At 43.6% G+C, this 25,593-nt stretch overlaps 2 protein-coding genes across 5 annotated transcripts in view; one reads left to right on the top strand and one right to left on the bottom strand.

Moving 5' to 3' along the window:
• Nucleotides 1-1,974: 1,974 nt before the first annotated feature.
• Nucleotides 1,975-10,751, bottom strand: SDF2 (stromal cell derived factor 2). Its single transcript, XM_049859392.1, has 3 exons — nt 10,398-10,751; nt 7,095-7,291; nt 1,975-2,649 (listed from the first exon to the last, which is right to left on the bottom strand). The coding sequence occupies exons 1-3, from the start codon at nt 10,546-10,548 to the stop codon at nt 2,362-2,364; spliced, it is 636 nt and encodes a 211-aa protein (XP_049715349.1). The 5' UTR covers nt 10,549-10,751; the 3' UTR covers nt 1,975-2,361.
• An 85-nt stretch (nt 10,752-10,836) lies between these two features.
• The window catches only part of SUPT6H (SPT6 homolog, histone chaperone and transcription elongation factor), a 34,622-nt gene continuing 19,865 nt past the window's right edge, over nt 10,837-25,593 (top strand). The window contains exons 1-9 of one of the 4 annotated variants that reach the window (XM_049859387.1): nt 10,837-10,922; nt 20,661-20,798; nt 21,563-21,721; nt 21,824-21,900; nt 22,257-22,449; nt 22,717-22,801; nt 24,359-24,632; nt 24,999-25,100; nt 25,395-25,511. In XM_049859387.1, the coding sequence (XP_049715344.1) occupies nt 20,690-20,798; nt 21,563-21,721; nt 21,824-21,900; nt 22,257-22,449; nt 22,717-22,801; nt 24,359-24,632; nt 24,999-25,100; nt 25,395-25,511 (1,116 nt within the window). In that variant the 5' untranslated portion in view covers nt 10,837-10,922; nt 20,661-20,689. Of the gene's footprint in view, nt 11,018-20,209; nt 20,546-20,660; nt 20,799-21,562; nt 21,722-21,823; nt 21,901-22,256; nt 22,450-22,716; nt 22,802-24,358; nt 24,633-24,998; nt 25,101-25,394; nt 25,512-25,593 lie in introns of those variants that run through there. The other 3 variants (XM_049859386.1, XM_049859385.1, XM_049859388.1) reach the window with 3 other exon arrangements.

Here is a 25,593-nt window from a genome sequence, read left to right as displayed (position 1 = left end):
CTCGGAAGACAGACCTGGTGATGTTCGTCTGAAAGGTCACAGCCTTCGAAACCCTATAGAGCAGTTCTATACTGCATATATGGGGTCGCCGTGACTTGGAATCTTCTCCATAGCAACTAACAGCACGTGTATATCAAGAACTGGACGTCCACACGGTATACTACAGAAATAGGGAATATTGTTTTTGCTCTTCAACAAACCTGTTGGTCATGGTCATGGTCAACTTTATTTTGCCTATTTCCTTCTCTATAAAATGAGGGAATTGGACAAGGCCCATTCTATGATGCTATGGATCAATATCTGAATGAGGAGCTATCTAATACACACTAAACAAATTCTTAGGATTTCAAAATAAGTATTATGTAATACTTTATGCCCCTTTGCTCACATACTCTAATCTTTATAAATATACTCCAACAGCTTTTTCAGAACCTCCCTTTTTGGCTTCCTCAGATAAAGCACCTGTGTGTCGCCCAAAGCTACTTTTTCCCCTCCAACTGGGTTCCTTGTGGAGTCGTCTTATCAGTCATTTCACATCTCCCCAAGGGCTCCACCAACTGATTTCTTCAAGGTCATACTTGTCTCTCAAGCATTACATTTCTGTGTCATCTGCAGCTTCCTATCAGGGTACAGTGAATCCTCACAACTCAGCAAAAACTTCTGTGCAAGTCAAGAAAGGGTCCCTTACATCTCCCTAATATCGTTCATCTTATCCAATCTGATTCCTGTATTCAGCTAAGATTCCTATCACTTACTTCCTTCTCCCCAGACTGTTACCACCCCTACTCCCAACCATCTCATAGACTGAAGTTTTGATTACATCATTTATTTTCTGGAGATCTCAAGGGATCAATGCAACTGAAGTAGAATAAACAGGAAGAAAAAATGGTGCTCATCCAATTCATTGCCTCAAATTACTGAGATCACAAGTCCCTAGGAAAGAGACCACGTCTTTTAATGTAATGGCCCATGTCTTGCACAGAGTTGGTATCCCCAAACGTTCAATGCTAACTCCTTAATGCAGATAGAAAAGTTTTCTCAAGAATAAAAAGCCTTGCTATTCACTGAAATTCCAGCAGATGGCAGTCACCCCTGTTCACCCCAACACACTTGAGGGAGATAAGTGCAAACTTTCCGTAACTGACCAGCAGAGGAAAAGAGGAAGTGAGGTGGGCAAAGGACAGAAGTTTTCTGCTTATCTTTTCAGAGAACGATAACCCTAAGCTTGCCCAAAATAGGGAAGGATCTTCCAAGAGCTAAACACAATTGTAGTGTAGTAAAAAGAACTTGAGTCAGACACAGCTGAGTTCCTATCCCAAAATTTACTAGCTTTAAGAATTCAGGCAGTTATTTAACTTTTCTGTTCTTCACTGGTAAAACTATAATTTCCACTTTATATTTCTGTTAAGATTAAAGGAAGTAAGATTTATAGTGCCTATCAATTAGCAGACAGTGAATAAATGTTGTTCTATCCCTACCCCTTTTTCCCATCTCAGTAATAGAACCAGAGTTTAACATTTCATTGGCTGTTTATTAAACTGTATTACTTGAGGGTCTTTAACCACAGTTGGTCAAAAATCTAATAAAGATGAGGTTCTTGGGGTGGGAGTGCAAATAGACAAAAAATTTGGACGCAAGTAAAGCTCTTAAAAAGGCCCACACTGAAGGTTCCCAGCATCTCAAAAGAGTGATAGCAATCTTAGGACTTGAGGATTATGGAAATCATAACATGCTGTTCAGTGTCAAGTCGATTTCAACTCATAGTGACTCCATGCGACAGAACAGAACTGGCCCCATGGGGGTTTTCTAGGCTGAAATCTTCACAGGAGCAGATCACGAGGTCTTTTTCCAGTGGAGCCACTGGGTGGATTCAAACCACCAACCTTTCGGGCAGCAGCTGAACATTTAACCATTGTGCCACCAGGGCTCCTTGATCATGAAATAGCATACCTAATAAATGACAACACAGTGACCAACAATGAAATTGTTTTTTATCATTTTGAAGAAAGGAAATAGGGGAAAAGTCACACACATTTGCAATCCATCATGCCAAGCTCCCGAGGAGTAAAAAATTCTCAGCTAGGAGGGTTGTCTCCCTCTGTTTTGTCAGTATGAATAAAAAGCATCCGCCCCTTCACCAACAAGTCCTGTACTCAAAAAGAACTGGCCCAAGTTTGGTAGAGCAACCAATTTAAGTGTGAAGGGCTGAAGCTTCCAAACACAGCCAGTTTTCTGCCATGCATCTTCATCTCAGTGGTGACATAACCACTGCCCAGGGAACCTGTGGCAGGGATCCCAGGGGGAAGCAGCAGCAGGTATCTACGAACACTGTGTGGTGAGAGTGGATCAGCGCCTTCGGGCTCAGAGCTCTGCATGGTGCGCTTCTGTCTTCAGCAACTCACTGGGCTTCATGAATATGCCTTCCATGGTTTTCCAGTAATTGTTCTGGCTTGGCTGGGCCATGCCATGTACCTCTTTTTGCCCACTGATGGGTCGACCGTATTGTTCTCCTGTGACAGATAGCAGTACCTCAGTGGAAGAATGTTTGAACCGCACCTCACCATCCCTCACCCAGTAGTGCCCGTTACAGAGCACTGTCCAGTCATCCAGATAATCACCTTCCCCTTCTTCACCAAAAGCACTCACTTCCTGAAAGACAAGAAGGTACCAGCATTAGCATGAGCTGACACATAGCTCTGGAAAGGGGAGAGGGGCAATGGGAAGAAAATAAGGCTGCTCCAAAAGTGAAAAATGAGAGGTTTCCCAGTGTTGCTTATGAATAAAATAAAAACCTGTGGAGAAAAAATATATACCAAGGGCATATAAAAGAAAAAGAAATTAATTGCCACAAGATCATGTTCCAAACACTTATTTTGCAATTAATCCTATATTTGCCCTATGATATATTTTCTACTATGGTTGTAAAATACAACTCTTGTTATTAGACTTTAAATATTTCTGCCTCATTCCCTTAACTATATTTTAAGTGATGTGGTGAAAACAACACAAGTAGGAAAGGAGATTGGGTCTTGAGAGTTAGGCAGACCTGGCCTTGAATCTAAGCTCAATCCCTTCCTGTGGAACTCCATTCAGCGTGAGTTTACTCCTCTGTAAAATGATACTATCACCTAATAGAGTAATTGTGAGAATTAAATGAGATAAATAGAACTTGATCAAAACATAGTAGGCCAATTAAAAAATGGGCAAAGGATATGAACAGGCACTTCACTAAAGAAGACATTCAGGTAGCTAACAGATACACGAGGAAACACTCACAATCATTAGCCATTGGAGAAATGCAAATCAAAACTACAATGAGATTCCATCTCACTCCAACAAATACAAAAACACAAAATAATAGATGTTGGAGAGGTTGTGGAGAGACTGGAACACTTATACACTGCTGGTGGGAATGTCAAATGGTATGACCGCTTTGGAAATCGATTTGGCCCTTCCTTAAAAAACTAGAAATAGAATTACCAGATGATCCAGCAATCCCACTCCTTGGAATATATCCTAGAGAAATAAGAGCCTTTACAAGAACAGATATATGCACACCCATGTTCACTACAGCATTGTTTACAATAGCAAAAAGATGGAAGCAACCAAGGTGCCCATCAACGGATGAATGGATAAATAAATGATGGTATATTCACACAATGGAATACTACGCATCGATAAACAACAGTAAGGAATCTGTGAAACATTTCATAACATGGAGGAACCTGGAAGGCATTATGCTGAGTGAAATCAGTCAGGTGCAAAAGGACAAATATTGTATGAGACCACTATTATAAGAACTCGAAAAAAATAGTTTAAACAGAGAATAAAATATTCTTTAATGGTTACGAGAGTGGGGAGGGAGGGAGGGAGAGAGAGGGTTTTTCACTAATTAGATGAGAAGTATTTTAGGTGACAGGAAAGATAACACACAATACAGGCAAGGTCAGCACAAGTGGACTAAACCAAAAGCAAAGAAGTTTCCTAAATAAACTGAACGCTTCAAAGGCCAGCATAGCAGGGGCAGGGGCTTGGGGACCATGGTTTCCGGGGACATCTAAGTCAATTGGCATAATAAAATCTATTAAGACATTCTGCATCCCACTTTAGAGAGTAACATCTGGGGTCTTAAATGCTAGCAAGCGGCCATCTGAGATGCATTAATTGGTCTCAACCCACCTGGAGCAAAGGAGAATGAAGAACACCAAAGACACAAGGTAATTATGAGCCCAAGAGACAGAAAAGGCCAAATAAAGCAGAGACTACATCAGCCTGAGACCAGAAGAACCAGATGGTGCCCAGCTACAACCAATGGCTGCCCTGACAGGGAACACAACAGAGAACCCCTGAGGGAGCAGGACAGCAGCAGGATGCAGACCTCGAATTCTCGTAAAAAGACCAGACTTAATGGTCTGACTGAAAATAGAAGGACCCTGGAGGTCATGGGCCCCAGACCTTCCATTAGCTCAAGACAGGAACCATTCCCAAAGCCAACTTTTCAGACAGCGATTGGACTGCACTATGGGATAGAAAATGACACTGGTGAAGAGTGAGCTTCTTGGATCAAGTAGACACATGAGACTATGTGGGCAGCTCCTGTCTGGAGGGGAGATGAGAGGGCAGAGGGGGTCAGAAGCTGGCCAAATGGACACAAAAATAGAGAGTGGAGGGAGGGAGAGTGCTGTCTCATTAGGGGGAGAGCAACTAGGAGTATATAGCAAGGTGCATATAAATTTTTGTATAAGAGACTGACTTGATTTGTAAACTTTCACTTAAAACACAATAAAAATTAAAAGAAAAAAATATTAGGTTTCCAATCTTTCATTCCTCTTTCAATTGCACTTCCTGTAAGGGCAAATGTTCAGAGTTCTTATCACAATAGCAATCAAAAAGCTATTCATTTATATCAGAGATATACACACTAATAGCTACGTAATTTTAGATGACTTCAAAAAGCAGTCACTTGAAAATTAATCAAGTCTTTAAGATTAAGTCAAAAGGAACTGCACGTAAGGACTATACTCTAGTTGATGAAATGTTTCCTGCAGGGATACGGGTTAATAATTCAGATACTACTAACACATGTATACTGGATGTGAGCAATTAAGTAAGTGGACAGCAGACAGTGGGAGCCAGGTTTCTCACTGCTGGAGAGAGAATTTACAAATAAGCAAAGGGAGGAGGCTAGAATGACCCATTTGGTAGTGGATTAAAGTTGGAGACATCAAAACTCACAGCCGATACAAATGGCTACACGTAGAAATATCTGTAGATCCGTATATACACAGGTTAGTATACACACATACATTTGTTTTCTCTGACAGCTGAGAGGGCCTAAAAGAAATGACACTCCAACAACAACAAGGACTTCTAGGGTCCAGATCTTGGTTTCTAATACTATTCTCCAGTAAAAACAACCAGGGTTCCATGGAGAAACAGCTACGGTAATTCTAGGACTACGACAGGAAATACACAAAATAAGCCTGGAGTATCTGCTAATGCCAGAAAGTAAGGAAGTGCCCCCCGACCCCAGCAAAAAAATACCCACAACGATGGAGTATGCCAACTGAAATAGCTCCCAATGGCCAAAGCTGGAAGAATTTGAGCAAGAAAATAAATATTGAACTATAACCTAAAGTATAAAATAAATACCCATGAATCCATACTGACAAAAATAACTGAATAAGTGAATAAACAGAAGAGAAGAAACAAATCTGTGAAGAAGAATTCCAAATAAATTTTGTACATATTCCACTCTAAAGGAAGGGGAGGATAACTCCCCACTCCTTAAGTGTGGACTACACATAGCGATTCCTTTCCAAAGAGAACAGTATGGAAAGGAGATATAGAGAATGGCAAAGAGTAACTTTACAGGAGCAATTTGACAAATACTACTTCAGCCAGACGATCAAGGTCAACATCAACAATCATATATCATGTAGACAGTATGTACCCTTGATACGATGTGATGAAAATGGTCTTCTTCTCAAATATCCATTAACTCTGGTCTAATGAGAAAGTATCAAATTCCAACAGAGGGGCATCCTATAGTATACCTGAGCAAAAAACAAACAAACAAACCCATTGTCATCAAGTCAATTCCGACTCATAGAGACCCTATAAGATAGCATAGAACTGCCCGATAGAGTTTCCAAGGAGCACCTGGTGAATTCGAACTGCCAACCTTTTGGTTAGCAGCTATAGCATTTAACTACTATGCCACCAGGGTTTCCATACCTGACCAGTACTCCTTAAAACCAACAAGGTCATCAAAAAACAAGAAACATCTAAGAAAGTCTCCCAGCCACAAGGAACCTAAAAGAGGCATGATAACTAAATGTCATGTGGTATCCTGGAAAGAAAAATGACATTGGGTAAAAACTAAGAAAATCTGAATAAACAATGGACCGTAGTTGATAATAACGTATCAACATTAGTTCACTAACTGTAATAAACGTACCATACTAATGTAAGATGCTAATAATACGGGAAACTGTGAGCAGGATGGAGATAGTGGGCAGAAGTCATTAAGGGGTTCATTAAGGGATCCATATCCCCTGAAATCTCAAGGTTTAAGAAAATGACACAATGCCTGGTTTGTTTTCCTAATATGGAGATTCCCAAAGGATATCCTATAGATTGATTCCCTGAGGTCATTACCATTTAATAATTAGTTGGCATTACTAAAAATTTCTTTGTTGCAGGGTTTATCATAACGTATGATATGCTAATATACATCTACCGTCTTTCCTTCCCATTTCTTGATTTGGTCTAGATGTAAACTCTCCATTTTGACCAGAAACAACTCTCTTTATACTAATCCAAAAAAACCTGCTGCTGTTGAGTTGATTTTGACTCACGGTGACCCAGTAAGACAGCACAGAACTGCTCCAGAGGGCTCCCAAGGAGTGGCTGGTGGATTCAAGCTGCTGATCTTTTGTGTGAGCAGCCGAGCTCTTAACCACTGCGCCACCAGGGCTCTCTAGTGTGCACAAAACAGAACGTCTACACATGGAAAAGAAATAGCTAAGAACCAAGAGATCAAATAACCACCCAAGTGAGTAATGCACAGAGCAGCACTGATGCCACCTCACCTGGTTTCCAGAAAGAGGTGAGGTGAAGTGGTGACTATGGAGGTTTCTGCCAGTGTTGACATGTGTCAGCCGGATGGGTTGGCCACATTTTACGGGGGTTCCCCTCTCACACACTGTGGCGGTCTTCCCACGAATCCTCCAGTAACTGTTGCTGTCATCCACAGAGGCTACACCTGTCACTGACTGCTGCCCACTACCTGCAGTCAAAAAAAGAAAAGATGGTAAGCTCAACCTGATCCTTCTCTTTCCTACAGACAATACTGTGCCCTGCATCATAAATAGGTATGGCGGGACAGGGAGAAAATTCTATGCTTGGTAATAGTCCTTCTTCTACAACATTAAACCAAAACCAAACCCAGTGCCGTCGAGTTGATTCCAACTGCCGTCGAGTTGATTCCGACTCATAGTGACCCTATAGGACGGAGTAGAACTGCCCCATAGAGTTTCCACGGAGCGCCTGGCAGATTCGAACTCCTGACCCTTGGGTTAGCAGCCGTACCACTTAACCACTATGCCAGCAGGGTTTCCAAAACATCAAAATATACACGAAAAATACTAAATATATTTATACAGTACTAATTATTGTATGATAAACTATACTTGAGTGTGCCATATCATAAAATTTCAAGGATTTGCATTAAAGAGCACTAGATACATAAATATGTTTTTGAAGCACAAACAGTGCTTACCTGTATACATTAGCCTGGATTTTCCATGTTTTACAGTCAAAATTTTTATCACACTTCACAATTAAAATAAGATCATTCTTTGTTGTCAACTTTAATTCAAGCAGCTGTTACATCTCCTGAACTCCTGTGAATGGTCTATCGATACATATCATATTCTTCAGTTACCTAAATTCAGCTAATGCTGCTTAAAGTGGCGCAATTCTGCAGATTAAATAATAATTGCTAGTCAAGGTGTACTGAGCACCTATGCAGTGCCGGGTACTGACCCAAGCTCTTTACATGGATGTTCTTGTTTGACAAAGGCACCCATTCTCTGAGGTGGGTATTATTGATTACCCCCATTTTATACTAGAGTGTTAGGCTAAGTAGCATACCCAAGGTCATGCAGCTCCAAAAGACAGGGCTGGGGTTTGAACCTAAGCAGCCTGACTCAAACTCACACTCAACCACTCCACCACATGGCCTTTCATAAAGATACTTTTCCTCCTCCAGCTTTATTTTCTGCCAAGTTCCCTCCAAACAGTCTACTCTCTCACATAAACTCCAAGGATATTCTTTTCCGTAGGCCTCATTAAAACCAAACCAAACCTGTTGCCATTGAGTAGATTCCAAATCACGGCAACCCTATAGGACAGAGTAGAACTGCCCCACAGGGTTTCCAAGGAGTGGCTGGTAGATTCAAACTAGCGACCTTCTGGTTAGCAGCTAAGCTCTTAACCACTATACCACCACGGCTCCACCCAATTCTTCAAAGGCACTTTCCTCAGATGGAGCCCTGAAGCCCTATGGGGTTACTATGAGTAGGAATTGACTGGAAACCACCAGCTTTTTTTTTTTGTTTGTATTCCTCAGGTACTCTTGTCTGTTTCTTTTAGCTTTGGCTTCAGTTCCATGGCCCTGCATGATTACAACCTTCTGGCGATACCTCCCCTTTACCACTGAGCACATTATACCCAGTTATCTGGGTAAAAGTTTGTAGCTAAACTATCAACTCCCTCGTAATAACTTTGTTAAATCTTTTAGAAAAGAAAAAGGCAAACCTTCCTTCCTTACGTCTTCTAGCTACTGTCTTAGAGGTCTCTCAGTCCTCACAGCCATGCTTCACTAAATCATGGTCTACACTTTCTGTCTCCTACTTTTTCACTTACCATTTACCCCTCCACTTCTCCTCATCCTTAAGCCTTGACATTAACAAGAGTTCTACCCCTGATCATCATCACTTTCTACCAACAGTTCTTAAATATTTGTTGGGTATGAAAACAAATGCATTTATATTTTTAACAAGTTTCTCAAGTGATTCAAACTGACACTAGATTGAGAACCACAGTTCACCCTGGACAGGCTCATTTTCAACCACCATCTGTATAATGATGATGTAATTTTACTCTGTATCTCAGACTCAGCACAGATTTCTCTCTTCTGAGCTCCAGACTGAAACTGGTTCCCAAATCCGGCTGCCTATCAGAAACACTTGAAGAGCTTTTTAATCCTACAGATTCCTACCGGCAGGCCTCTCTTCACCCCCATTCTGACTCAGTGAACCCAGAGAAAGAAATCAGGTTAAATAAATACTGCCTGACACACAGTAGGTGTTCACTGAATGGTTGCTAGGATTAAGACATCCCCAAAACAACTCAGTTCCTTTTTCCTAGTCTAACTGGTCAGACAGGTTTAGGGACTATGAGCCACAAGCAAGCCCATCTGAAAGGGACTCCTTCCATTCTCAGCTAATAGCATCATTAGTCATCCAAGGCAGAAATCCAGCAGTCATCTTAGGTGTCTCTCACCTCTCACTAGCTGAACTGCTCTCTTTCTTGTTTTTTTGTGCCTTGCTTAACTGGCTCACTAGTGTATCTCTTGAATCCAGAACAAAACTAGGAACATGACAGGAGCTCATTAAATCTATGCTGAATGAATAAAGCCATAAATAATTGCTTATCAAGCATTTTAATTTCATATGGTAAAATACTCTCTAAAGAGTTTCTCTTCCAAGTCCTGTCGCTGCTTTAGTTTAAGTTCTTTATAAGAAAGAGGGTATGTTCCCAGTAAAAAAGGGACAGAAGTTGAAGATCAAGTGTAAGATGCAAAGGAACTGTAAGGCCAGAGAGTTGTGGTCAGAGAATAGACTTTCAGGAGTTCAAAGCTTCAGACACAGCACGTACTTAGTCTACATATCTGTGTCTCCTGCACTGAGTAGCGCCACCCTGGAGTAGTTGTAAGCAGGCTTTAAAGGTGGACAGATTTGGATCGAACCCTGTCTCTGCCATTCACTAGCTGCAAGGCTGTAAGCAAGAGATTTTAATGTCTTTGCCTGTTTCCTCATCTATAAAATGAGGGTAACGATAGTATCTAACTCAGAGAAATGTTAAAGATCGAAAAAAGTACATACGTAAGGTGCCTGGCACGTAGCTCACAAGATAGAAGCTGGTATCATTAAGATGCTTTAGAACAGTTCAGTGCTCCCGACTGCACACTGTACGCCCCTAGACCTCAGGAGCCTCCTCCCGGCACTCCTAGCCCTCCCAGACCACAGCCCTCAGATTTTCTCTAGGCCCCGGCGCTCCAGAGCCTACTAGGCCTCCCTAGCCCACCCGAACCCGGGCCCCTGCAGTACCTGACCCATAACGCACGTCATGTGAGTGCAGACGGACGTTGTGGCGCGTATTGAGCAGCTTCACCACAGAACCGCACGTAACGACAGCCAGATCGGACGCTCCCACAGCGCCCCACAAACCCCCGAACAACAGTAGCGGTACCACTGCCATCCTCGCTGTAGACGGTGCCCTTATCTTGGAAGAAAACCCGGCCCCCTCCCCGGAACCGGAAGCTGCCGGCGGAACCGCGGAGGGGAGGAAGTGAGGAAGTCCCAATCCTGGTCTTTATGGTTCCTTTGGCTAGAGGGGCCTGAGGAACTGGCCTGGACTGGTTGCTTCCGATCCCTCGCTTGGCTCCCGGAACTCTGTGACAGCTGTCTTTCTGAACTGCTTCTGCCAACTTTCGTTTCCCCGGACGAAGGGCCCTGGAGCCTGGTGGAAGAAGAGGGCAAGAAATGGCCCGCCCACACCCGGTGACAGGGGACCGGAAGTGATGTAGCACGTTGACGCAGCAGCGGCGGCGGTGGCGGCGGAGGGGCCGTGCGGTGGGTCCGTACTATCCTTTCCCAGTCTCGGTTCGACGACTCCATTTTCCTCGGTGGGGGCTTAGCGCACCAGAGTAGCAGAGGGATTCAGGCAGGTAAGGCTGGACTAGAGAGGTCGTTTTTCGCATAGGTCAGGGGCGGAACGGGCTCCTAGGCCCTGGTCCGGTTAGGGAAGAAGCATTCGGGAACCGTATGCGGGAAGAAGAGGGGCCCTGGCCTTCCCTGTTCTATGCGGGGGTGGGGGGTGGCGGCGAAAGGAGGGTTACGGAGCCCCGAGGAAAGCAGAGTAGTTGTTCAGAGTCTCAAAGCTTTTCCCAACCCGATAGCACAGTGAACCTGCGAATTGGCCGGCCTGTTGAATCAACAGGCTTCCTGGGGTCCCGTGCTTCTCTCTGCAGCTTCTGAAAACTAGGCCACACGAAAGGATTGGGAAGGGATGGGACCTGGGGCTTTTGAGCCGGGTTCAGGTGATAGAATTGTTTGCCCTAGGGATGCGAATCTCACGGAGCTTTCAGCATCTGGGCTATCAGGCTGGAGGTTGATGCCAGATTTCAGCCTTTTCCGTATTGGATACTTAACCTAGAACTTTTTTTTTTTTTAGTATCTGTATTTTTCAGCCTTTTCTAAAGACCAGCCATGTTTTAGAAGTTCCTAAATCCCCTCCCTGAAGCCTGTCTATTCTCCACTGATTATTTTCTCAGACATTTGCTAGGTGCCTGCCAGAACATCAGAATGGGCTCTTAAGTCAAAACTTTTATCATCTTCTAATTTCTGCTTTTTTCTCCAAGCACTTTTATGAATCAGTTGGAGCAGTTCGTGCACCTGGATTTTAACAAGAAAGACTTTATTTTTCTTTAGGGGAGGCCTAAGGTTTCTGAACACGCTTATGTGGAAATTCACTGTAATACCAGAGGTAGCAGGGTGGTACCATTAGGCTGTATCACTGTAAATAATACTGAATTTCGTCAAGTTCTTCAGAAAAAAACGGTTTAGTTGTACTGTTTGTCTAAAAGTTACCAGTATGTAAGTCTTCAGTGTATTTATTACAAAAGTATGGCTGTTCCCCCATCAGCTGGGAATTTAGATCTCTTTTCCGTGGAGTCCTGGGATGGTGCAAAGGGTTGACTTCTCTGCTGCTAATCGAAAGATTGGAGGTTCCAGTCCTCGCAGAGGTGCCTTGGATGAAAGGCCTGGCAATCTGCTTCTGAAAAATCAGCCATTGAAAACTCTGGAGTGCAGTTCTACTCTGACAACCTGGGGTACCATGAGTCAGTCAACTGGAAGACAAGTGTTTTTTGTTTTCTTTTTTCCTTGACTTGGATTCCTTTGGCCCATTTTTATGTAATTGACTTGGGTGGCTGCTAGATTGGATTAGCCTAACCTCATTTAGAGACTAATCGCTTCAGGAAGTGGTGAGGTCTAGAGAAGCTCAGACTCATTTCACAGGTTTCCTGGAGGTTTCCTTCACAAAACAGGAAGCCTACCTAGTATGATGGAAACATGATCTTTGGAGGCAAAAAAAATTTTCCCTTGCTCCTCTGTCCTTGTTCTCAATAAATGGCACCACCTACATATAATCTTTGGCTTCTTCCTCTCCACTATTCCCCAAATATAATCAGTTGCTAAATCCTGTTGATTTTTCTACCTGCTCTTAAAAATACATTCCATCAGCATACAGATTACATTCTGGTATCCTTCGCATCCCCTTCCAATTACCATCCCACTTTATTTTCGTTTATAACTGAATTTCTACGTGTACCAACTCAACTTTTCTCACCTATTTACTCCTCAGCCTACTCCACTCTGGCTTCTGTTCTGATCCCTTCATTAAAATCGTTTTTTGTTAAGGTCCCCAGTTGCCAAATCCAGTGGATACTTTGTTCACATTTTCCTTAGTCTCTGGAACTTTCAACACAGTTACTCTTTTCTTGAAACTTTTCTCTCTTGGCTTTGATACCCCACTCCTGGATTTTCTCCATTTCTCTGGCTGCTCCCTCTTGGTCTCCTTTGCCTACGACTTTTGCTCTCAACTTGATGTTTAAATGGTGAGGTTCACTCAGGGTTTAATCCTAAGTCATCTTCTTGATATAGGAGCTTTCTTTAGGTGATCCAGTCCCATGGCCTTCGTTATCATCTGATACCTGGCAACTGCCAAGTTTAAATCTCTAGCCCAACCGTCTCTCCTCTGTGTTCCAGGATCATACATCAGAATGCTTTCTTGATATCGCCATTTGACTGTCTCTTGGATGTCGAAAATCGAACACAAACTTACTGCTGTTGAGTCGATTCTGAATCATGGTGACCCCAAATCTAACATAGGCAAACGAAAATTTGGTTTTTCCCATTCTTCTGTGGCCGGTTTTCCCCCTTCTTACTAAGTGGCACTCACATCCACATGGTTACCAAAACCAGACCTCTGGGAATCATCTGTGATTCTTCTCCCTTACTATTCTTCCCAGCCCTGGAGTCTTTCAAGAAGTCCTGTCACTTCTACCTCCAAATCTGTCTTCTACACTTCCACTGCCACCATCCTATTCCATGCCGCTGTCTTTTGCCTGGGCCACTACAGTGGCATCCTCAGTCTACTCAAATCCTCCTCCAGCCCACAGTTCATGTGGCAGGATCATGTCAGGTCAGATCATGTTATTTCCCTGCTTTAAACTCCAGTGGCTCTCCATGGCCTTCACAGGTCTGCCTGAGCAGGCCCTTCCTCCTCCTTCATTCTGTGTGTTCACCATCCTCTAGTCACACTGGCCTTAGGATATCACCTATCACATGCAAGGTTCTAGCCTGCTTTTTCTACTGAGAACCTCCTCCCCTGGTTCTGCATGCCATAACCTACCCATTTTTTTTTTACATTTCAGCCTAAAATCACTCTCTCAGAGGTGCCCACCCTGTTTAATTAGCACCGTTTATTTCTTCTGTGGCATTTGTAGCAAGGTTTATTTTATTTGTAGTTTGTCTTTGCACCAGAAAGCCAGTATCCTAGGGGCAGGGACCTTATCTGTCTTACACATGCCTGGCATGTGGTAACCAGTTCACCAGTTACCAGTGAGTTGATTCCAACTCGTGGCAACTCCATGTGTGTCAGAGCAGAACCGTGCTCCACAGGGCTTTCAATGGCTGATTTTTCTGAAGTAGACCACCAGGCCTTTCTTCCTCTGGGTAGACTTGAACCTCCCAACTTTTGGTTAGCAGTGAAGCATGTTAACTGTTTGCACCGCTCAGGGAAGCATATGTTAAATTAGCAAGTGCCTTAATTCCCTTCTCTGTTTAAACCCTCCAGTGGCTTCCCAGCACCTTTAGGTTAGAGTCAAAAATCCTTGGCTTACCTTACAAAGATCCTTACAGTTTCACCTACGACTCATGAGCTGTTCTCCCTCTCCCCGAACTGTTCTTGCCATAGCACATGGTGGGCCTGGTGCCGGAGAAGAACCCTCCCAGCACCACCACACCTTCCCCATCTCCAAAGAAACCAGCTCCTCCTTTTCCTTACTCTTCAGGTCTTTGTTTAAAGTTGCTTCTTCAAAACCAGTTTAGGTGCCTCTGTTACAGGCACCCATGATACCCTTATTCTTTAAAGACCCCTCTATACTTCTAGATGAGGAGCCTTGGTGGTACAGTGGTTAAGCACTCGGCTACTAACCAAAGGGTTGGTGGTTTGAACTCACCAGCTGCTCTGTGGGAGATGTAGCAATCTGCTTCCATAAATTATGATTGTTGCTGTCATCAAGTCAGTTCTAACTCATAGTGACCCTACATACAACAAAACGAAACACTGCCCAGTCTCGACACTATCCTCACAATTATTGCTATGTTTGAACCCATTGTTGCAGCCATTGTGTTAGTCCATCTCCTTGAGGGTCTTCCTCTTTTTCACTGACCCCTCCGCCCTACACACATACACACTTTACCAAGCATGATGTCCTTCTCTAGGGCCTAGTCCCTCCTGATAACTTGTCAAAAGTACATGAGATGAAGTCTTGCCATCCTCACTTCTAAGGAGCATTGTAGCTGTACCTCTTCCAAGACAGATTTTGTTTGTTCTTCTGACAGTCCATAGTATATTCAGTATACTTCACCAACACCATAATTCAGATCCATCAGTTCTTCTTCAGAGATAATATTGAAGTTGTCAAGGATTTCATTTTACTTGGATCCACAATCAATGCCCGTGGAAGCAGCAGTCAAGGAATCAGAGAAGGACATATTACATTGGGCAAATCTACTGCAAAAGAGTTCTGTAAAGTTTTAAAAAGCAAAGATGTCACCTTGAGGACTAAAGTGCACTTGACTCAAGCCAGGGTATTTTTAGTTACCTCCTGTGCATGTGAAAGCTGGACAGTGAACAAGGAACACCAAAGAAGAATTGATTCATTTGAATTACAGTTGTGATGTTGGCTGTAAAGATTACAGCTTTGAAAACCCTGTGGGTCAGTTCTACCCTGTTGAGGGCAGCTGGTGGGTACTTCTAGATCAGGAGTCATCGAACTACTATCTGGGGGCTAAATGTTTGCATATTGTCTGTCTGCTTTTGTGTTACAACAGCAGACCTGGCCATCTACAGGGAAAGTTGACTGACCCCTGTGCATGAACTGTATGTTCCCCAGTGTGACACAAGGCTTAGTAACTGTTACTTTCTCCCTGAATTACAGTGTTTCTGAATCTGGTTACACGTTTTGATTGTTTCTCTCCTCTTCTGCCATTCCCTTGTTTCCCAAGGAAGTGTAGAAGGAAACGGGATAGTGTTTTTAAACTACCCTGGTGGCACAGAGGTTAAGCGCTCAGCTGCTAAGAAAAAGGTCAGTGGTTGGAACCCACCAGCAACTCCGAGGGAGAAGATGTGGCAGTCTGCTTCCTTAAAGATTTATAGTCTTGGAAACACTACGGGGGCAGTTCTACTCTGTCCAGTGGCGTCGCTGTGACTCTGAATCAACTCGATGGCAGTGGGTTTTTTATCATATGATGTTTTTTATACTTTGGTGTTAAACAGATTCTAGGACTATGATTTCCTGTAAATATGTGCATGTTACAACAATTTGAGGTGGAATTAACCTTTTCTGTATTTTAACACCCTTAGTGTCATTAGAAGTTCCGAATCCCAGATTTAAAAGCACTTGTCTTAAGTGGATACTGAATACGTTTTAAATTAAACTTATAGGTTTTTTAGTTCCAAATTAGATGTTCACTCCTTAACACCTTTGGAATAATCCTAGGCCCCTGCACATAAAATATAGAATGTGGGATGTCTTGTGGTTTAAACTCCCTATCAGACTTCGGGTTGCTTCCTAGACCACCAGGCCCTTTCTTGCCTAAGCCTTTGCTCAGATTGTCTTTTTCCAGACTGCCTTCTTAACTTCTATCTCAAGTCAGGGATCACCTTATCTGAGGCATTCCCCAACCTCTTGCTTTATATTGCCTCATAGTCCTGTGTCTAACTCATGGAACACTTATTACATCCTGTTATGACCACTTACAAGTTGTTTGAGATAGGTCGTGGACCCTATCAGGGTAGGAAGCTTATTTTAATCATGAAATCCCAGCACAGAGATTGACCCTAAAAAAAAAAACAAAAAAACAGAAGCTGCACAGTGGAGGGAATTAACAGACTAGATCTCTTTTTACCCTGGTCTCTTAATTGCCTCCTCCATGTTGTTCAAAGGGAGGGACTGCCATGGTCCTCCCCTGTGGCAATCTGATCCCAGCTCCGTTCCCCTTCCAGAGAATGTCATGGTAACCACCAGCCTCTCCCTTTGAGCCACATCTTGTACTGCAGCTGTGCTTCTGCCTCCACCACCTCACTCCCCATCTAGACCTATTTCTGTAGTAAATTTAACTTATAGTCAGAATATGGAAGAAATTTCAAGAGCATAAGTACAAAACAAGATCTATACCACAACCGGTCTCTTCCCAGATATCGTAAGTGATTGATAGTTGTATACTAATATGTGTATTAGTGTTTTTGTTCTGGAATGGTTGTTTGCCAGCCTCAACTTGCAGTGCTGCTGCAGCTCCCTCTGCTCATCTAGCCCCCACAAGCCGCAGCAAGTCAGGATTGCTTCTGGCAAACCTCTTTTGCTTGGAAGCCCTGGCAGTGAGCTAAACTGTACGCATGCCCCAGCTATAGCACAGCCTGTGCTTTATTGCTAATCTAGGGGAGGGAGAGGGAAGGGAACAGTGCTCTCTCTCCCCAAGCTGCACGCAGCACGGAGCACCAGCTGCCCCTGGGACAGAAGAGAGCTGTTGTTTTCATCAGGTAGGCTGTTTCTCTGTGTTAAGCAGGAGCTGGAATTTAATGTGCAGATGTCAAGACCTTAAAAGACAGAATTTGTGGATCTGGTAGCCTAATTAAAGCAAGCCACGGCGGGGGGGTTGCTATACCCAAATCTACTTTTAATGGCTGAGTTCAGGACTGAGGAGGAGCAATGTCGAAATTAAAATTAGGGCTCCAAATTTAATTGGCAAAAGTTTTAAGACATTCACTTTTTTGGCAGTACTCAATCTCATTGACCTTAAGGATGCGGATCTTGAAAGAAGGTGTATTAGTCTAACCCCAGGGCTTCATCTGTCTGTCCTGGGGACCTATCCAGTGGTGTAGTACAGTGGTCTGCAAGCTTCTTAAAGTATTTATTTAATTCATTAAAAAATAACAACCATTATGTTTTAACCTAATTAACACTTTTTATGAAAAACAACCATAGTTTTCAAAGTAAAAAATAAATGTAGTGGGAAGAGAGGCAGCATATACATTTTTTCAAATCTCTTTAATGTCTAGCTTTTATAGAAGAGAGCTGGATTCTCAAATCGGCTTCTGCATTCAGTCTGTTGTGATACCACCTGTCGTATAACCTCTGGAAAACTCCACCAAATACTCATGAGAGAAAGGAGGGTGGAGGACCTAGACCTACTTTGAGAACTACTGATAGAGTAGCATCAGCTACGACTTGGAAGTCAGACCTTAGTTCAGATCTCAGCTCTTGCAGTTGGTAGTTGTATATCTTGAACATGTGACTTTATCTTTCTGAGTTTATTACCTTCTCTTTTGAAGGAAGAGAGAAGTGTACTATACTTCATTGAACAGTGTAAGGTTTATAGAACATTTGTTAAATGGAACTTGATAGGTGCACAGTCAACATTATTCCTTCTAAGGATACATTTATAGAACTGCTTTAAGTACACAGGAGAGGCCTATATTGGTTTTGTGTGTGTGTGTTTGTTAACAGAGTTTTTTGTTTTTCCAGTTCTCCTCTTATGAGTCTGCTCTATACATCTGTCATAATACCTAGAAACTTGTAGGTTCTTACTTGTCTCCATGTCTCTCTTCTGCTACTAGAGTAAACTCCTTGAGAACTATTCTTCTTTTTTCAAATCCTCAGCTCCTAGCACAGTGTATGGAATGGTAGGCATTCAGTAAAGATTGTAAAAAGAGTAGTAATGGGGCAGTTGGTGTGCAGCCTGCCACCTTTCCCTGTGACCTACAAATGTGTCAGCCTGGCTTCTTGAATGGAATGAGAGTGTAGACCGAACCCCTTTCCAGGGCATCTTGACCCAAAGCTCATCCCTCCCTTCTTGCCCTGAGCACGTATCAACATTCCAGAAACTGCCAGCCCCTGGCCAACCCTACTTCTGTATCTGTTCTTGGAAGGGAGTTAACAGGGTCATTCAGCTGCGACGGGAGGGGTGTGTGCAGACTGCCAGCCCTACATTGACTGTGGGGAGTAACCCTCTGACCATGGGGGACAGGCACCCACTACTGAAGCTGACCTCACTCTGTCTCATCCCACAGAGTAGAGCATTGTTCCATCCAGTGCCTGTGTGTAAGTTGTGCTTTTGTTGGTGGTCCCAGAGACAGCAAGCAGGGACAATAAATGGCATCTGAATCCTCGGCCTAAAATTGAACACAAGACCATATCATTGTCCCCTCCCTTATTCATCAGAACTCAGTACCTTCAATTTTATTTTTTTGAGCTGTTAATTTAAAATTTATTGGTTATGATATCAGTTGATATTCAGTAATCGAGTAAAGGTAATCTTCAGAAGAATTAGAGCTGTAGAGCTTAAGACCCATTCTAGAACTTAACACCATTTCAGGTAGCCATTGGCTATCCTCTTCCTGTCTCTCCTCCTACTGCCATCTCTAACTAGGAAGGTGGCAACGGTATGAAAAAGTAAGTTGTTTATTCAGCAGATATTATAGCAGTTCCTATTATGTGCAGGCAGATCCCTGGTGGTGCAGTGGTTAAGAGCTCAGCTGCTAACCACAAAGTCCGCAGTCGAATCCACCAGCTGCTCCTTGGAAACCCTCTGGGGCAGTTCTGCTCTGTCCTGTAGGGTCGATATGAGTCAGAATGAGCTCAGTGGCAATGAGTTTGGTTTATTATACGCAGAGCACCTAGAAGGATACAGCTTATCTGGTACAGAATCACAAAGTGCTTGGTAATGCCTCTTTTATTGCCATTTATGTTTTCATCATCCCCTCACTTGGGTGTGGTCTCTGCCTTCTGGAAGTATACTGTCTAAGTGGGGAAAGTGAATATATGCACAATAGACTATAATACAGGACAGGGTGGGGATTGATACTGAGTGTGCCAGCAGCCAGCTTCAGGATTCAGTGGAATCTTGATGTTATGACTTGGGTGATAAGTGCTGCTTTACAGTCCTGCCCCAAGCCCAGCAGACTCCATGTTTTGATTCTCAGGCTTCTCCACTGCCATTTCCAGGCTTTGAATGGGTCTGAAAGCAGGGAAGTAGAGGTAAAGCTGGGATGCGTGGTACAAAATTACAGAATGCTGAAGAAAATCAATTGGAAACCTTGGTGGTGTAGTGGTTAAGAGTTCGGCTGCTAACCAAAAGGTCGGCCAGATTAAGTTAATGTTTATTGAAACAGAAAACTAAGCACTTTCACGCATGTCATTTAATATTCTCAACTTTCCTGCGAGGTAGATCATTTTATTGCCATTGAAGATGAAGAAACTGATATTCAGACATATTAAATTATTTGCTTAAGTTAATGGCAGGTGATGGGACCAGGATTTCAATTCTACTCGTAAGTCCAGCCAGTCTTTCCAGTTAACCTAGTTGCCTTTATTTTGTAGGCTCTGGGAAGCCTTTGAAAGTTTTATGCAGAGGAGGTAAATGATAAAAATAAAGTAACAGTTCCAATGTTTCTAAAGAGGCCCCTTCTTCACTTGGAAGCTCCCAACCAGTACTCACACAGTGGGCTCAAGTTCATGAAATATCGTTTAATCTATTGAAAGGATTTTCGTTTTGATTCTGCTAATGGCCAGGTAGAGTGTGTATGAAAACGCCTGTCATACCCTTGGTACTTATTGTTTTCTAGACTTCCTATGAGTGAGTCACGTAATCTCAGTTGACTACCATATCCCCACCTATATAATTATCCCTACATTAGTTTCTTTTCTCGTCTGCCCATTACTTCCTCCAGTCCCCAAATGGTGAGTGAGATAAAAGTCTTTGGGGAATAAAGATGGTACATATAGATAGCCAGTATAATAGTTTTTCTTAAGGTACCCGTGAGAAGAGCAAGGCTGGGAGGAATGGAAAATGGAACAGATGGAGCCCATCTGAGTCTTACTCTTCCTCCTGCAGGTGGAAATGATTGGGTGAGCAGAGCAGTGGCAGGTGGCTAAAAGGCTGTGCGTGGAAAGACTGTGGGAAGGTTTAAGAGCCCGCTGTAAGGTCACGTGACTCATATTTTATCCCATCTCTCTCCCGTAGTCTTCTCCAGCGTAGGAGAAACTGCAGCAATGTCTGATTTTGTGGAGAGCGAGGCTGAGGAGTCAGAGGAAGAGTACAATGATGACGGCGAGGTGGTGCCCCGAGTCACCAAGAAATTTGTGGAAGAGGAAGATGATGGTGAGGAGACCCTGGCTTCAAGCTTCTCTCCACTAGTGCTAGCTTTAAATAGTTGGATTCTTGCTGATGAGAGGCTCAGGCTGAGCACAGAAGTTACCACATATGAGGTACCAACTTGAGAACTTTCAGTCATTCATCAGAAAATACTTACTGAGCACCTGCTGTGTGTCAGGTCCTAAACTCAGAACTAGGAATACAAAACACACAGCTCTCCTGGAGCTTGTATTCATGGGAGGAGACAGACAGTAAACCAATAAATGAACACATGTAATTTTTCCCACTTTTAGAAACCTAGCAGTATTGGTATTTCTTCACCAAATTTCCTATTTTCTGGCCAAGTCCAAGCATCAGGAGCATCAGCAGAGTAGAACCATGTAATGGCTTTAAAGGTGGAAAGAAAAATATAAGTTTTATCGGCAGAATTAGGGACAAAAGAAGAAATATTGCTGCTGAGTTTATAAAGTTGAAAAGCAAGATCATTCGATGGCTGTAAAGCCTCCAGTAATTATTTTAAGGAACCAGAGTAATTAGGAAGATCATCCTGCCTAAAGATAGATAATAAATGTAGAACAGAAACAGTCGTTTCCAGTTCCTGCTGCTCTAAGTAGATGGTCATGTTTTGCTTGTCTTGACGAGGCAGAAGATTTACCGTGGCATCCAGGTCATTAGGCTCAAGAACAGATGGATAATCGCAGTTAAGCAGATGGCCTTGCCCCACCAGCTTGTTTTACAAACCCCATGCTGAACGCGTGCGTGTTTTCCAGATGAGGAGGAGGAAGAGGAGAACCTAGATGATCAGGATGAGCAAGGCAACCTGAAAGGCTTTATCAACGATGATGATGATGAAGATGAAGGGGAGGAGGATGAGGGTAGTGACTCCGGCGATTCAGAAGATGACGTTGGCCACAAGAAGAGAAAACGTAGTGAGTAGTCTATCCTCAGTCAAGTGAGGGTGGAGTGGAAGTTGAAGTGGGAAAGGAGCTTCCCGGTCACCACGGGTGACAGTGACACTTTGTTTTTGCCAGCATCTTTTGATGACCGCCTGGAGGATGATGATTTTGACCTCATTGAGGAGAATTTGGGTGTCAAAGTCAAACGAGGAGTAAGTGTCATTCTTTGTCTTTGTCCCGGGGGGCGAAGGAAAAACTCCTAATACCCAGTGACTCCTGGGTGAGGAGGCACATCCAGAATGGTTGAAGAGCATTAGAGAAGAGGAAGCAGCTCAGTATCATTGTGCTGTGGAGCCTAGCTTTGCACCCAGACCTGGGTGCCTGTTAGAGAAAGGCCCGTCGAGGTTTTAAGGGTGAGCCTTGAGACCGAAAAGCATCACTCGGTGTGTTTTTTCCCATCTCCTTTGGTCAGCATGATTGTGGTGGGAAGATGGGGGTGAGGCGGGAGGGCAGGCATCCTTACGCCAATCCTCGTAGACCCTGACGAGGTCAGTTTTCCCACCCCTAGCAAAAGTACCGACGTGTCAAGAAAATGTCAGATGATGAGGATGACGATGAAGAGGAATATGGCAAGGAGGAACATGAAAAAGAGGCCATTGCAGAGGAAATCTTCCAGGATGGGGAAGGGGAAGAAGGCCAGGAGGCCGTGGAGGCCCCCATGGCTGCCCCAGAGGAGGAGGAAGAAGATGATGAGGAATCAGGTATGCGGAATCAGGCAGGAAAGCCATGTTTGGAGGGTGTTGGGATTTACCAGCCCCTGGGAACAGGATAGGAGGTCATTTTTGAGCTACAGGCTCCTAGCACATGACACAAACAAGTTCCTTTTTAGGAGCTCTGGGACTTTATGTCAGGAGCCTGCCTCCCTCTTCTCACGGGCCACTCACGTTGTGGGAAAGCCATTCAGTCCTGGTTTATCCACTACCTGTGAGCACTAATCCTTCTTCCCTTCTCTTCCCTTCCCTGCCTAGACATTGACGACTTCATTGTGGATGATGATGGACAACCTCTGAAAAAGCCTAGGTGGCGGAAAAAGCTTCCTGGATACACAGATGCGTGAGTAGGGTCCGGTCTGAGGTGGCTGAGGAAGGCACTGGAGGGGACCCAGTTAGGAAGGAGGAGGGTGGAGGATTCTTCTAAAATAAGATGTTCCCAGCTCACAGCCATTGTTTCCCTGCCTCGGATAACTTCTTCTAGGGGGTGATTTCAGACTGCTTCTGGAAGCCCTGGGAGCACTTCCTGCATTCTAAGGCTACGTAGTAGGGTTAGGGTGAAGCCACATGTGGGTAAGGCTCCAATGTCGTCCTTCCATCTGCAGCTCCATGTCTACTGGATTTTTTGTTTTATTTTCTAATAATATTTCATTGTGTCTTCAGTGAAAGTTTACACCACAAATTAGGTTCCCGTTTAACAATTTCTGTACAAATTGTTTATTGACATCAATTATGTTTTTTACAATACGTCGACATTCTCATTATTTCTCTTCTAGTCCCATTTCCAGTAATTCAGTTTCCATGCTCCCGTTACCTTCTCATCTTCACTTTAGAGTGAATGTTGACCATTAGGTCTTAATAGATGATTTTTTAAAGGAGCACAGTACTCCCGGATGATATTCTTTATTTTATGAGCCAATCCGTTATTTAGCTGGAAGATGACCTCCGGGAGTAGTATTAGTTCAGAGTTTAAAGTGTATCTCAGGGCAGTAGTCTCAGGGAGTCCTCTAGTCTCAACCAATCTAGTAAGTTTGGATTTTTAAGAATTTGAGTTCTCGTCTGCATTTTTCTCCCATTCTATCAGGATCCATCTATTGTGGCCCCGATCAGAACGGTCAGTAGTGGTAGCCAGGCACCGTCTAGTTCTGGTGTCAGAGTAGATGAAGTCATGGTTCATGTAGGCTGTTAGTCCTGTAGACTAGTTTCTTCTTTGGTTTCCTTTTTCTTTTGCTCTGAATGAGTAGAGACCAATAGTTGTATACTAGATGGCCACTCACAAGCTTTTAAGATCCTAGACACTACTCACCAAACTAGAATGTAGAACATAGACTTTGTGATCCATGTTATGCCAACTGACTGAATTGTTCCATAAGACTATGGCCCCAAGCCTTCAACCCCAGTAAATCACTCCCATGATGTATTTGGGTATGTTTACGAAGTATCTGTAACTGTGCCCCGTGTGTGTTTTATTAAATATATGAGTATGTGTGCCCATGCATACATGTATATACATGTTTGTTTCATATATTGGTCTTCTGAATATACTTTTGTTGGAAGAAAGATGCTTATAACACAGTTTGAAAGTCTTTGCTCTAAGGGAACGCTATAATGCCTTAGCAGAAGATAAATCCACTGAGCAGGATAGGGACCTGTCGGTCCTGTTGTTTGCTCCCTGTCACTAGCAGGTGCTAGATACAGGCTTTTTATCCCCCAGTAAAGAATAGTTTGCCTGGAGATATCCCCTAGCTAAGCTTTTATTCCACAGTGAATATAGTTCTTTGATTTACCCTTCTCCAAACCTTCTTAGTTCCTTTGGGGGCAAGTAAAGAATCTATGCAGGGGCTGCATTTCTTTGCTCTGACCAGAACCTGGGCCAACTGCCTCTCGCCGTGACCCACAGGGCCCTACAAGAAGCCCAGGAGATCTTCGGAGTGGACTTTGACTATGATGAATTTGAGAAATACAACGAATACGATGAGGAACTGGAGGAAGAGTATGAGTATGAGGATGATGAGGCCGAAGGTGAAATCCGAGTACGCCCCAAGAAGACCACCAAGAAGCGTGTGAGCCGCAGGAGCATCTTTGAGATGTACGAGCCCAGTGAGCTGGAAAGCAGCCACCTCACAGATCAGGACAATGAAATCCGAGCCACTGACCTGCCTGAGAGGTTCCAGGTGAGAAACCACCAGCCTCTGCCCTTCTTTAGCTCTGTCACCACCTGCCCTGAACCTCCCTGCTACGAGGGTTATAGCTGGAAACAATCTGGCAATAGCCTGACATTGAGGAGGTTGGCTTTGACCCTCACCTGACCCAGGGGTACAGGGAGTCCAGCTCTTAGAGAAGGGAAGATAGACTCTCATGATCCTTGTGGTTCTTGAAATGACACTCTATCCATAACAAATGTGTAAAGTGTCTCCTGCATGCCAGGATGACACTGTGTTACCTACTGAAAACACGTGCCTGAGGACCACATGTTTGTGTCTAGAAGTGGTGTTGGATTTTCCCTAAGCCAGTCTCACCCTGCTGTCCTATCCCTGCAGCTCCGCTCCATCCCAGTCAAGGGGGCTGAAGATGATGAACTAGAAGAAGAAGCCGACTGGATCTATAGGAATGCCTTTGCCACACCAACCATTTCTTTGCAGGTACCCAAAAAAAGGTCCTTGTGCTTTGACATGAACTGCATCCCTCCATCAAGATAGAGTTGCTGCTCCTTCCCCTACCCCCAAACAGCTACGTGCTAGTACAGGAACGTGTGTATGTGTACTTGTGTTGGGGGGGGATTTTTCTAGGTTTTCTCTGACAAGATTCTGCTGTGTCATGAAGCCGTGTTTTGTTCGGTAAACAAAGCAAATTCAGAGAGCTGTGACTTCTTTCTCAGTCCCCATGTGTAAAACAGTGTCATTGCTGACTGTTTCTTTTTTGTTTTTCTACTATAGGAAAGCTGTGATTACCTGGACCGAGGGCAGCCAACAAGCAGCTTTAGTCGAAAAGGGCCCAGCACGATTCAGAAGATCAAAGAAGCCCTGGGTTTCATGCGAAATCAGCATTTTGAGGTAGCATGTCAAGTTCTCATGGCTCATTGGTTAGAAATTCAGTTAGAGGATGAAGGAAACCATAGCTACCTAAGTCAGATGA

The sequence above is a fragment of the Elephas maximus genome, chromosome 19, assembly GCF_024166365.1.
Source record: "Elephas maximus indicus isolate mEleMax1 chromosome 19, mEleMax1 primary haplotype, whole genome shotgun sequence".
Taxonomy (NCBI): Eukaryota; Metazoa; Chordata; class Mammalia; order Proboscidea; family Elephantidae; genus Elephas; species Elephas maximus.
Note: the sequence above shows the minus strand (reverse complement) of the source record. Positions and strands in the feature narration are given on the sequence as shown.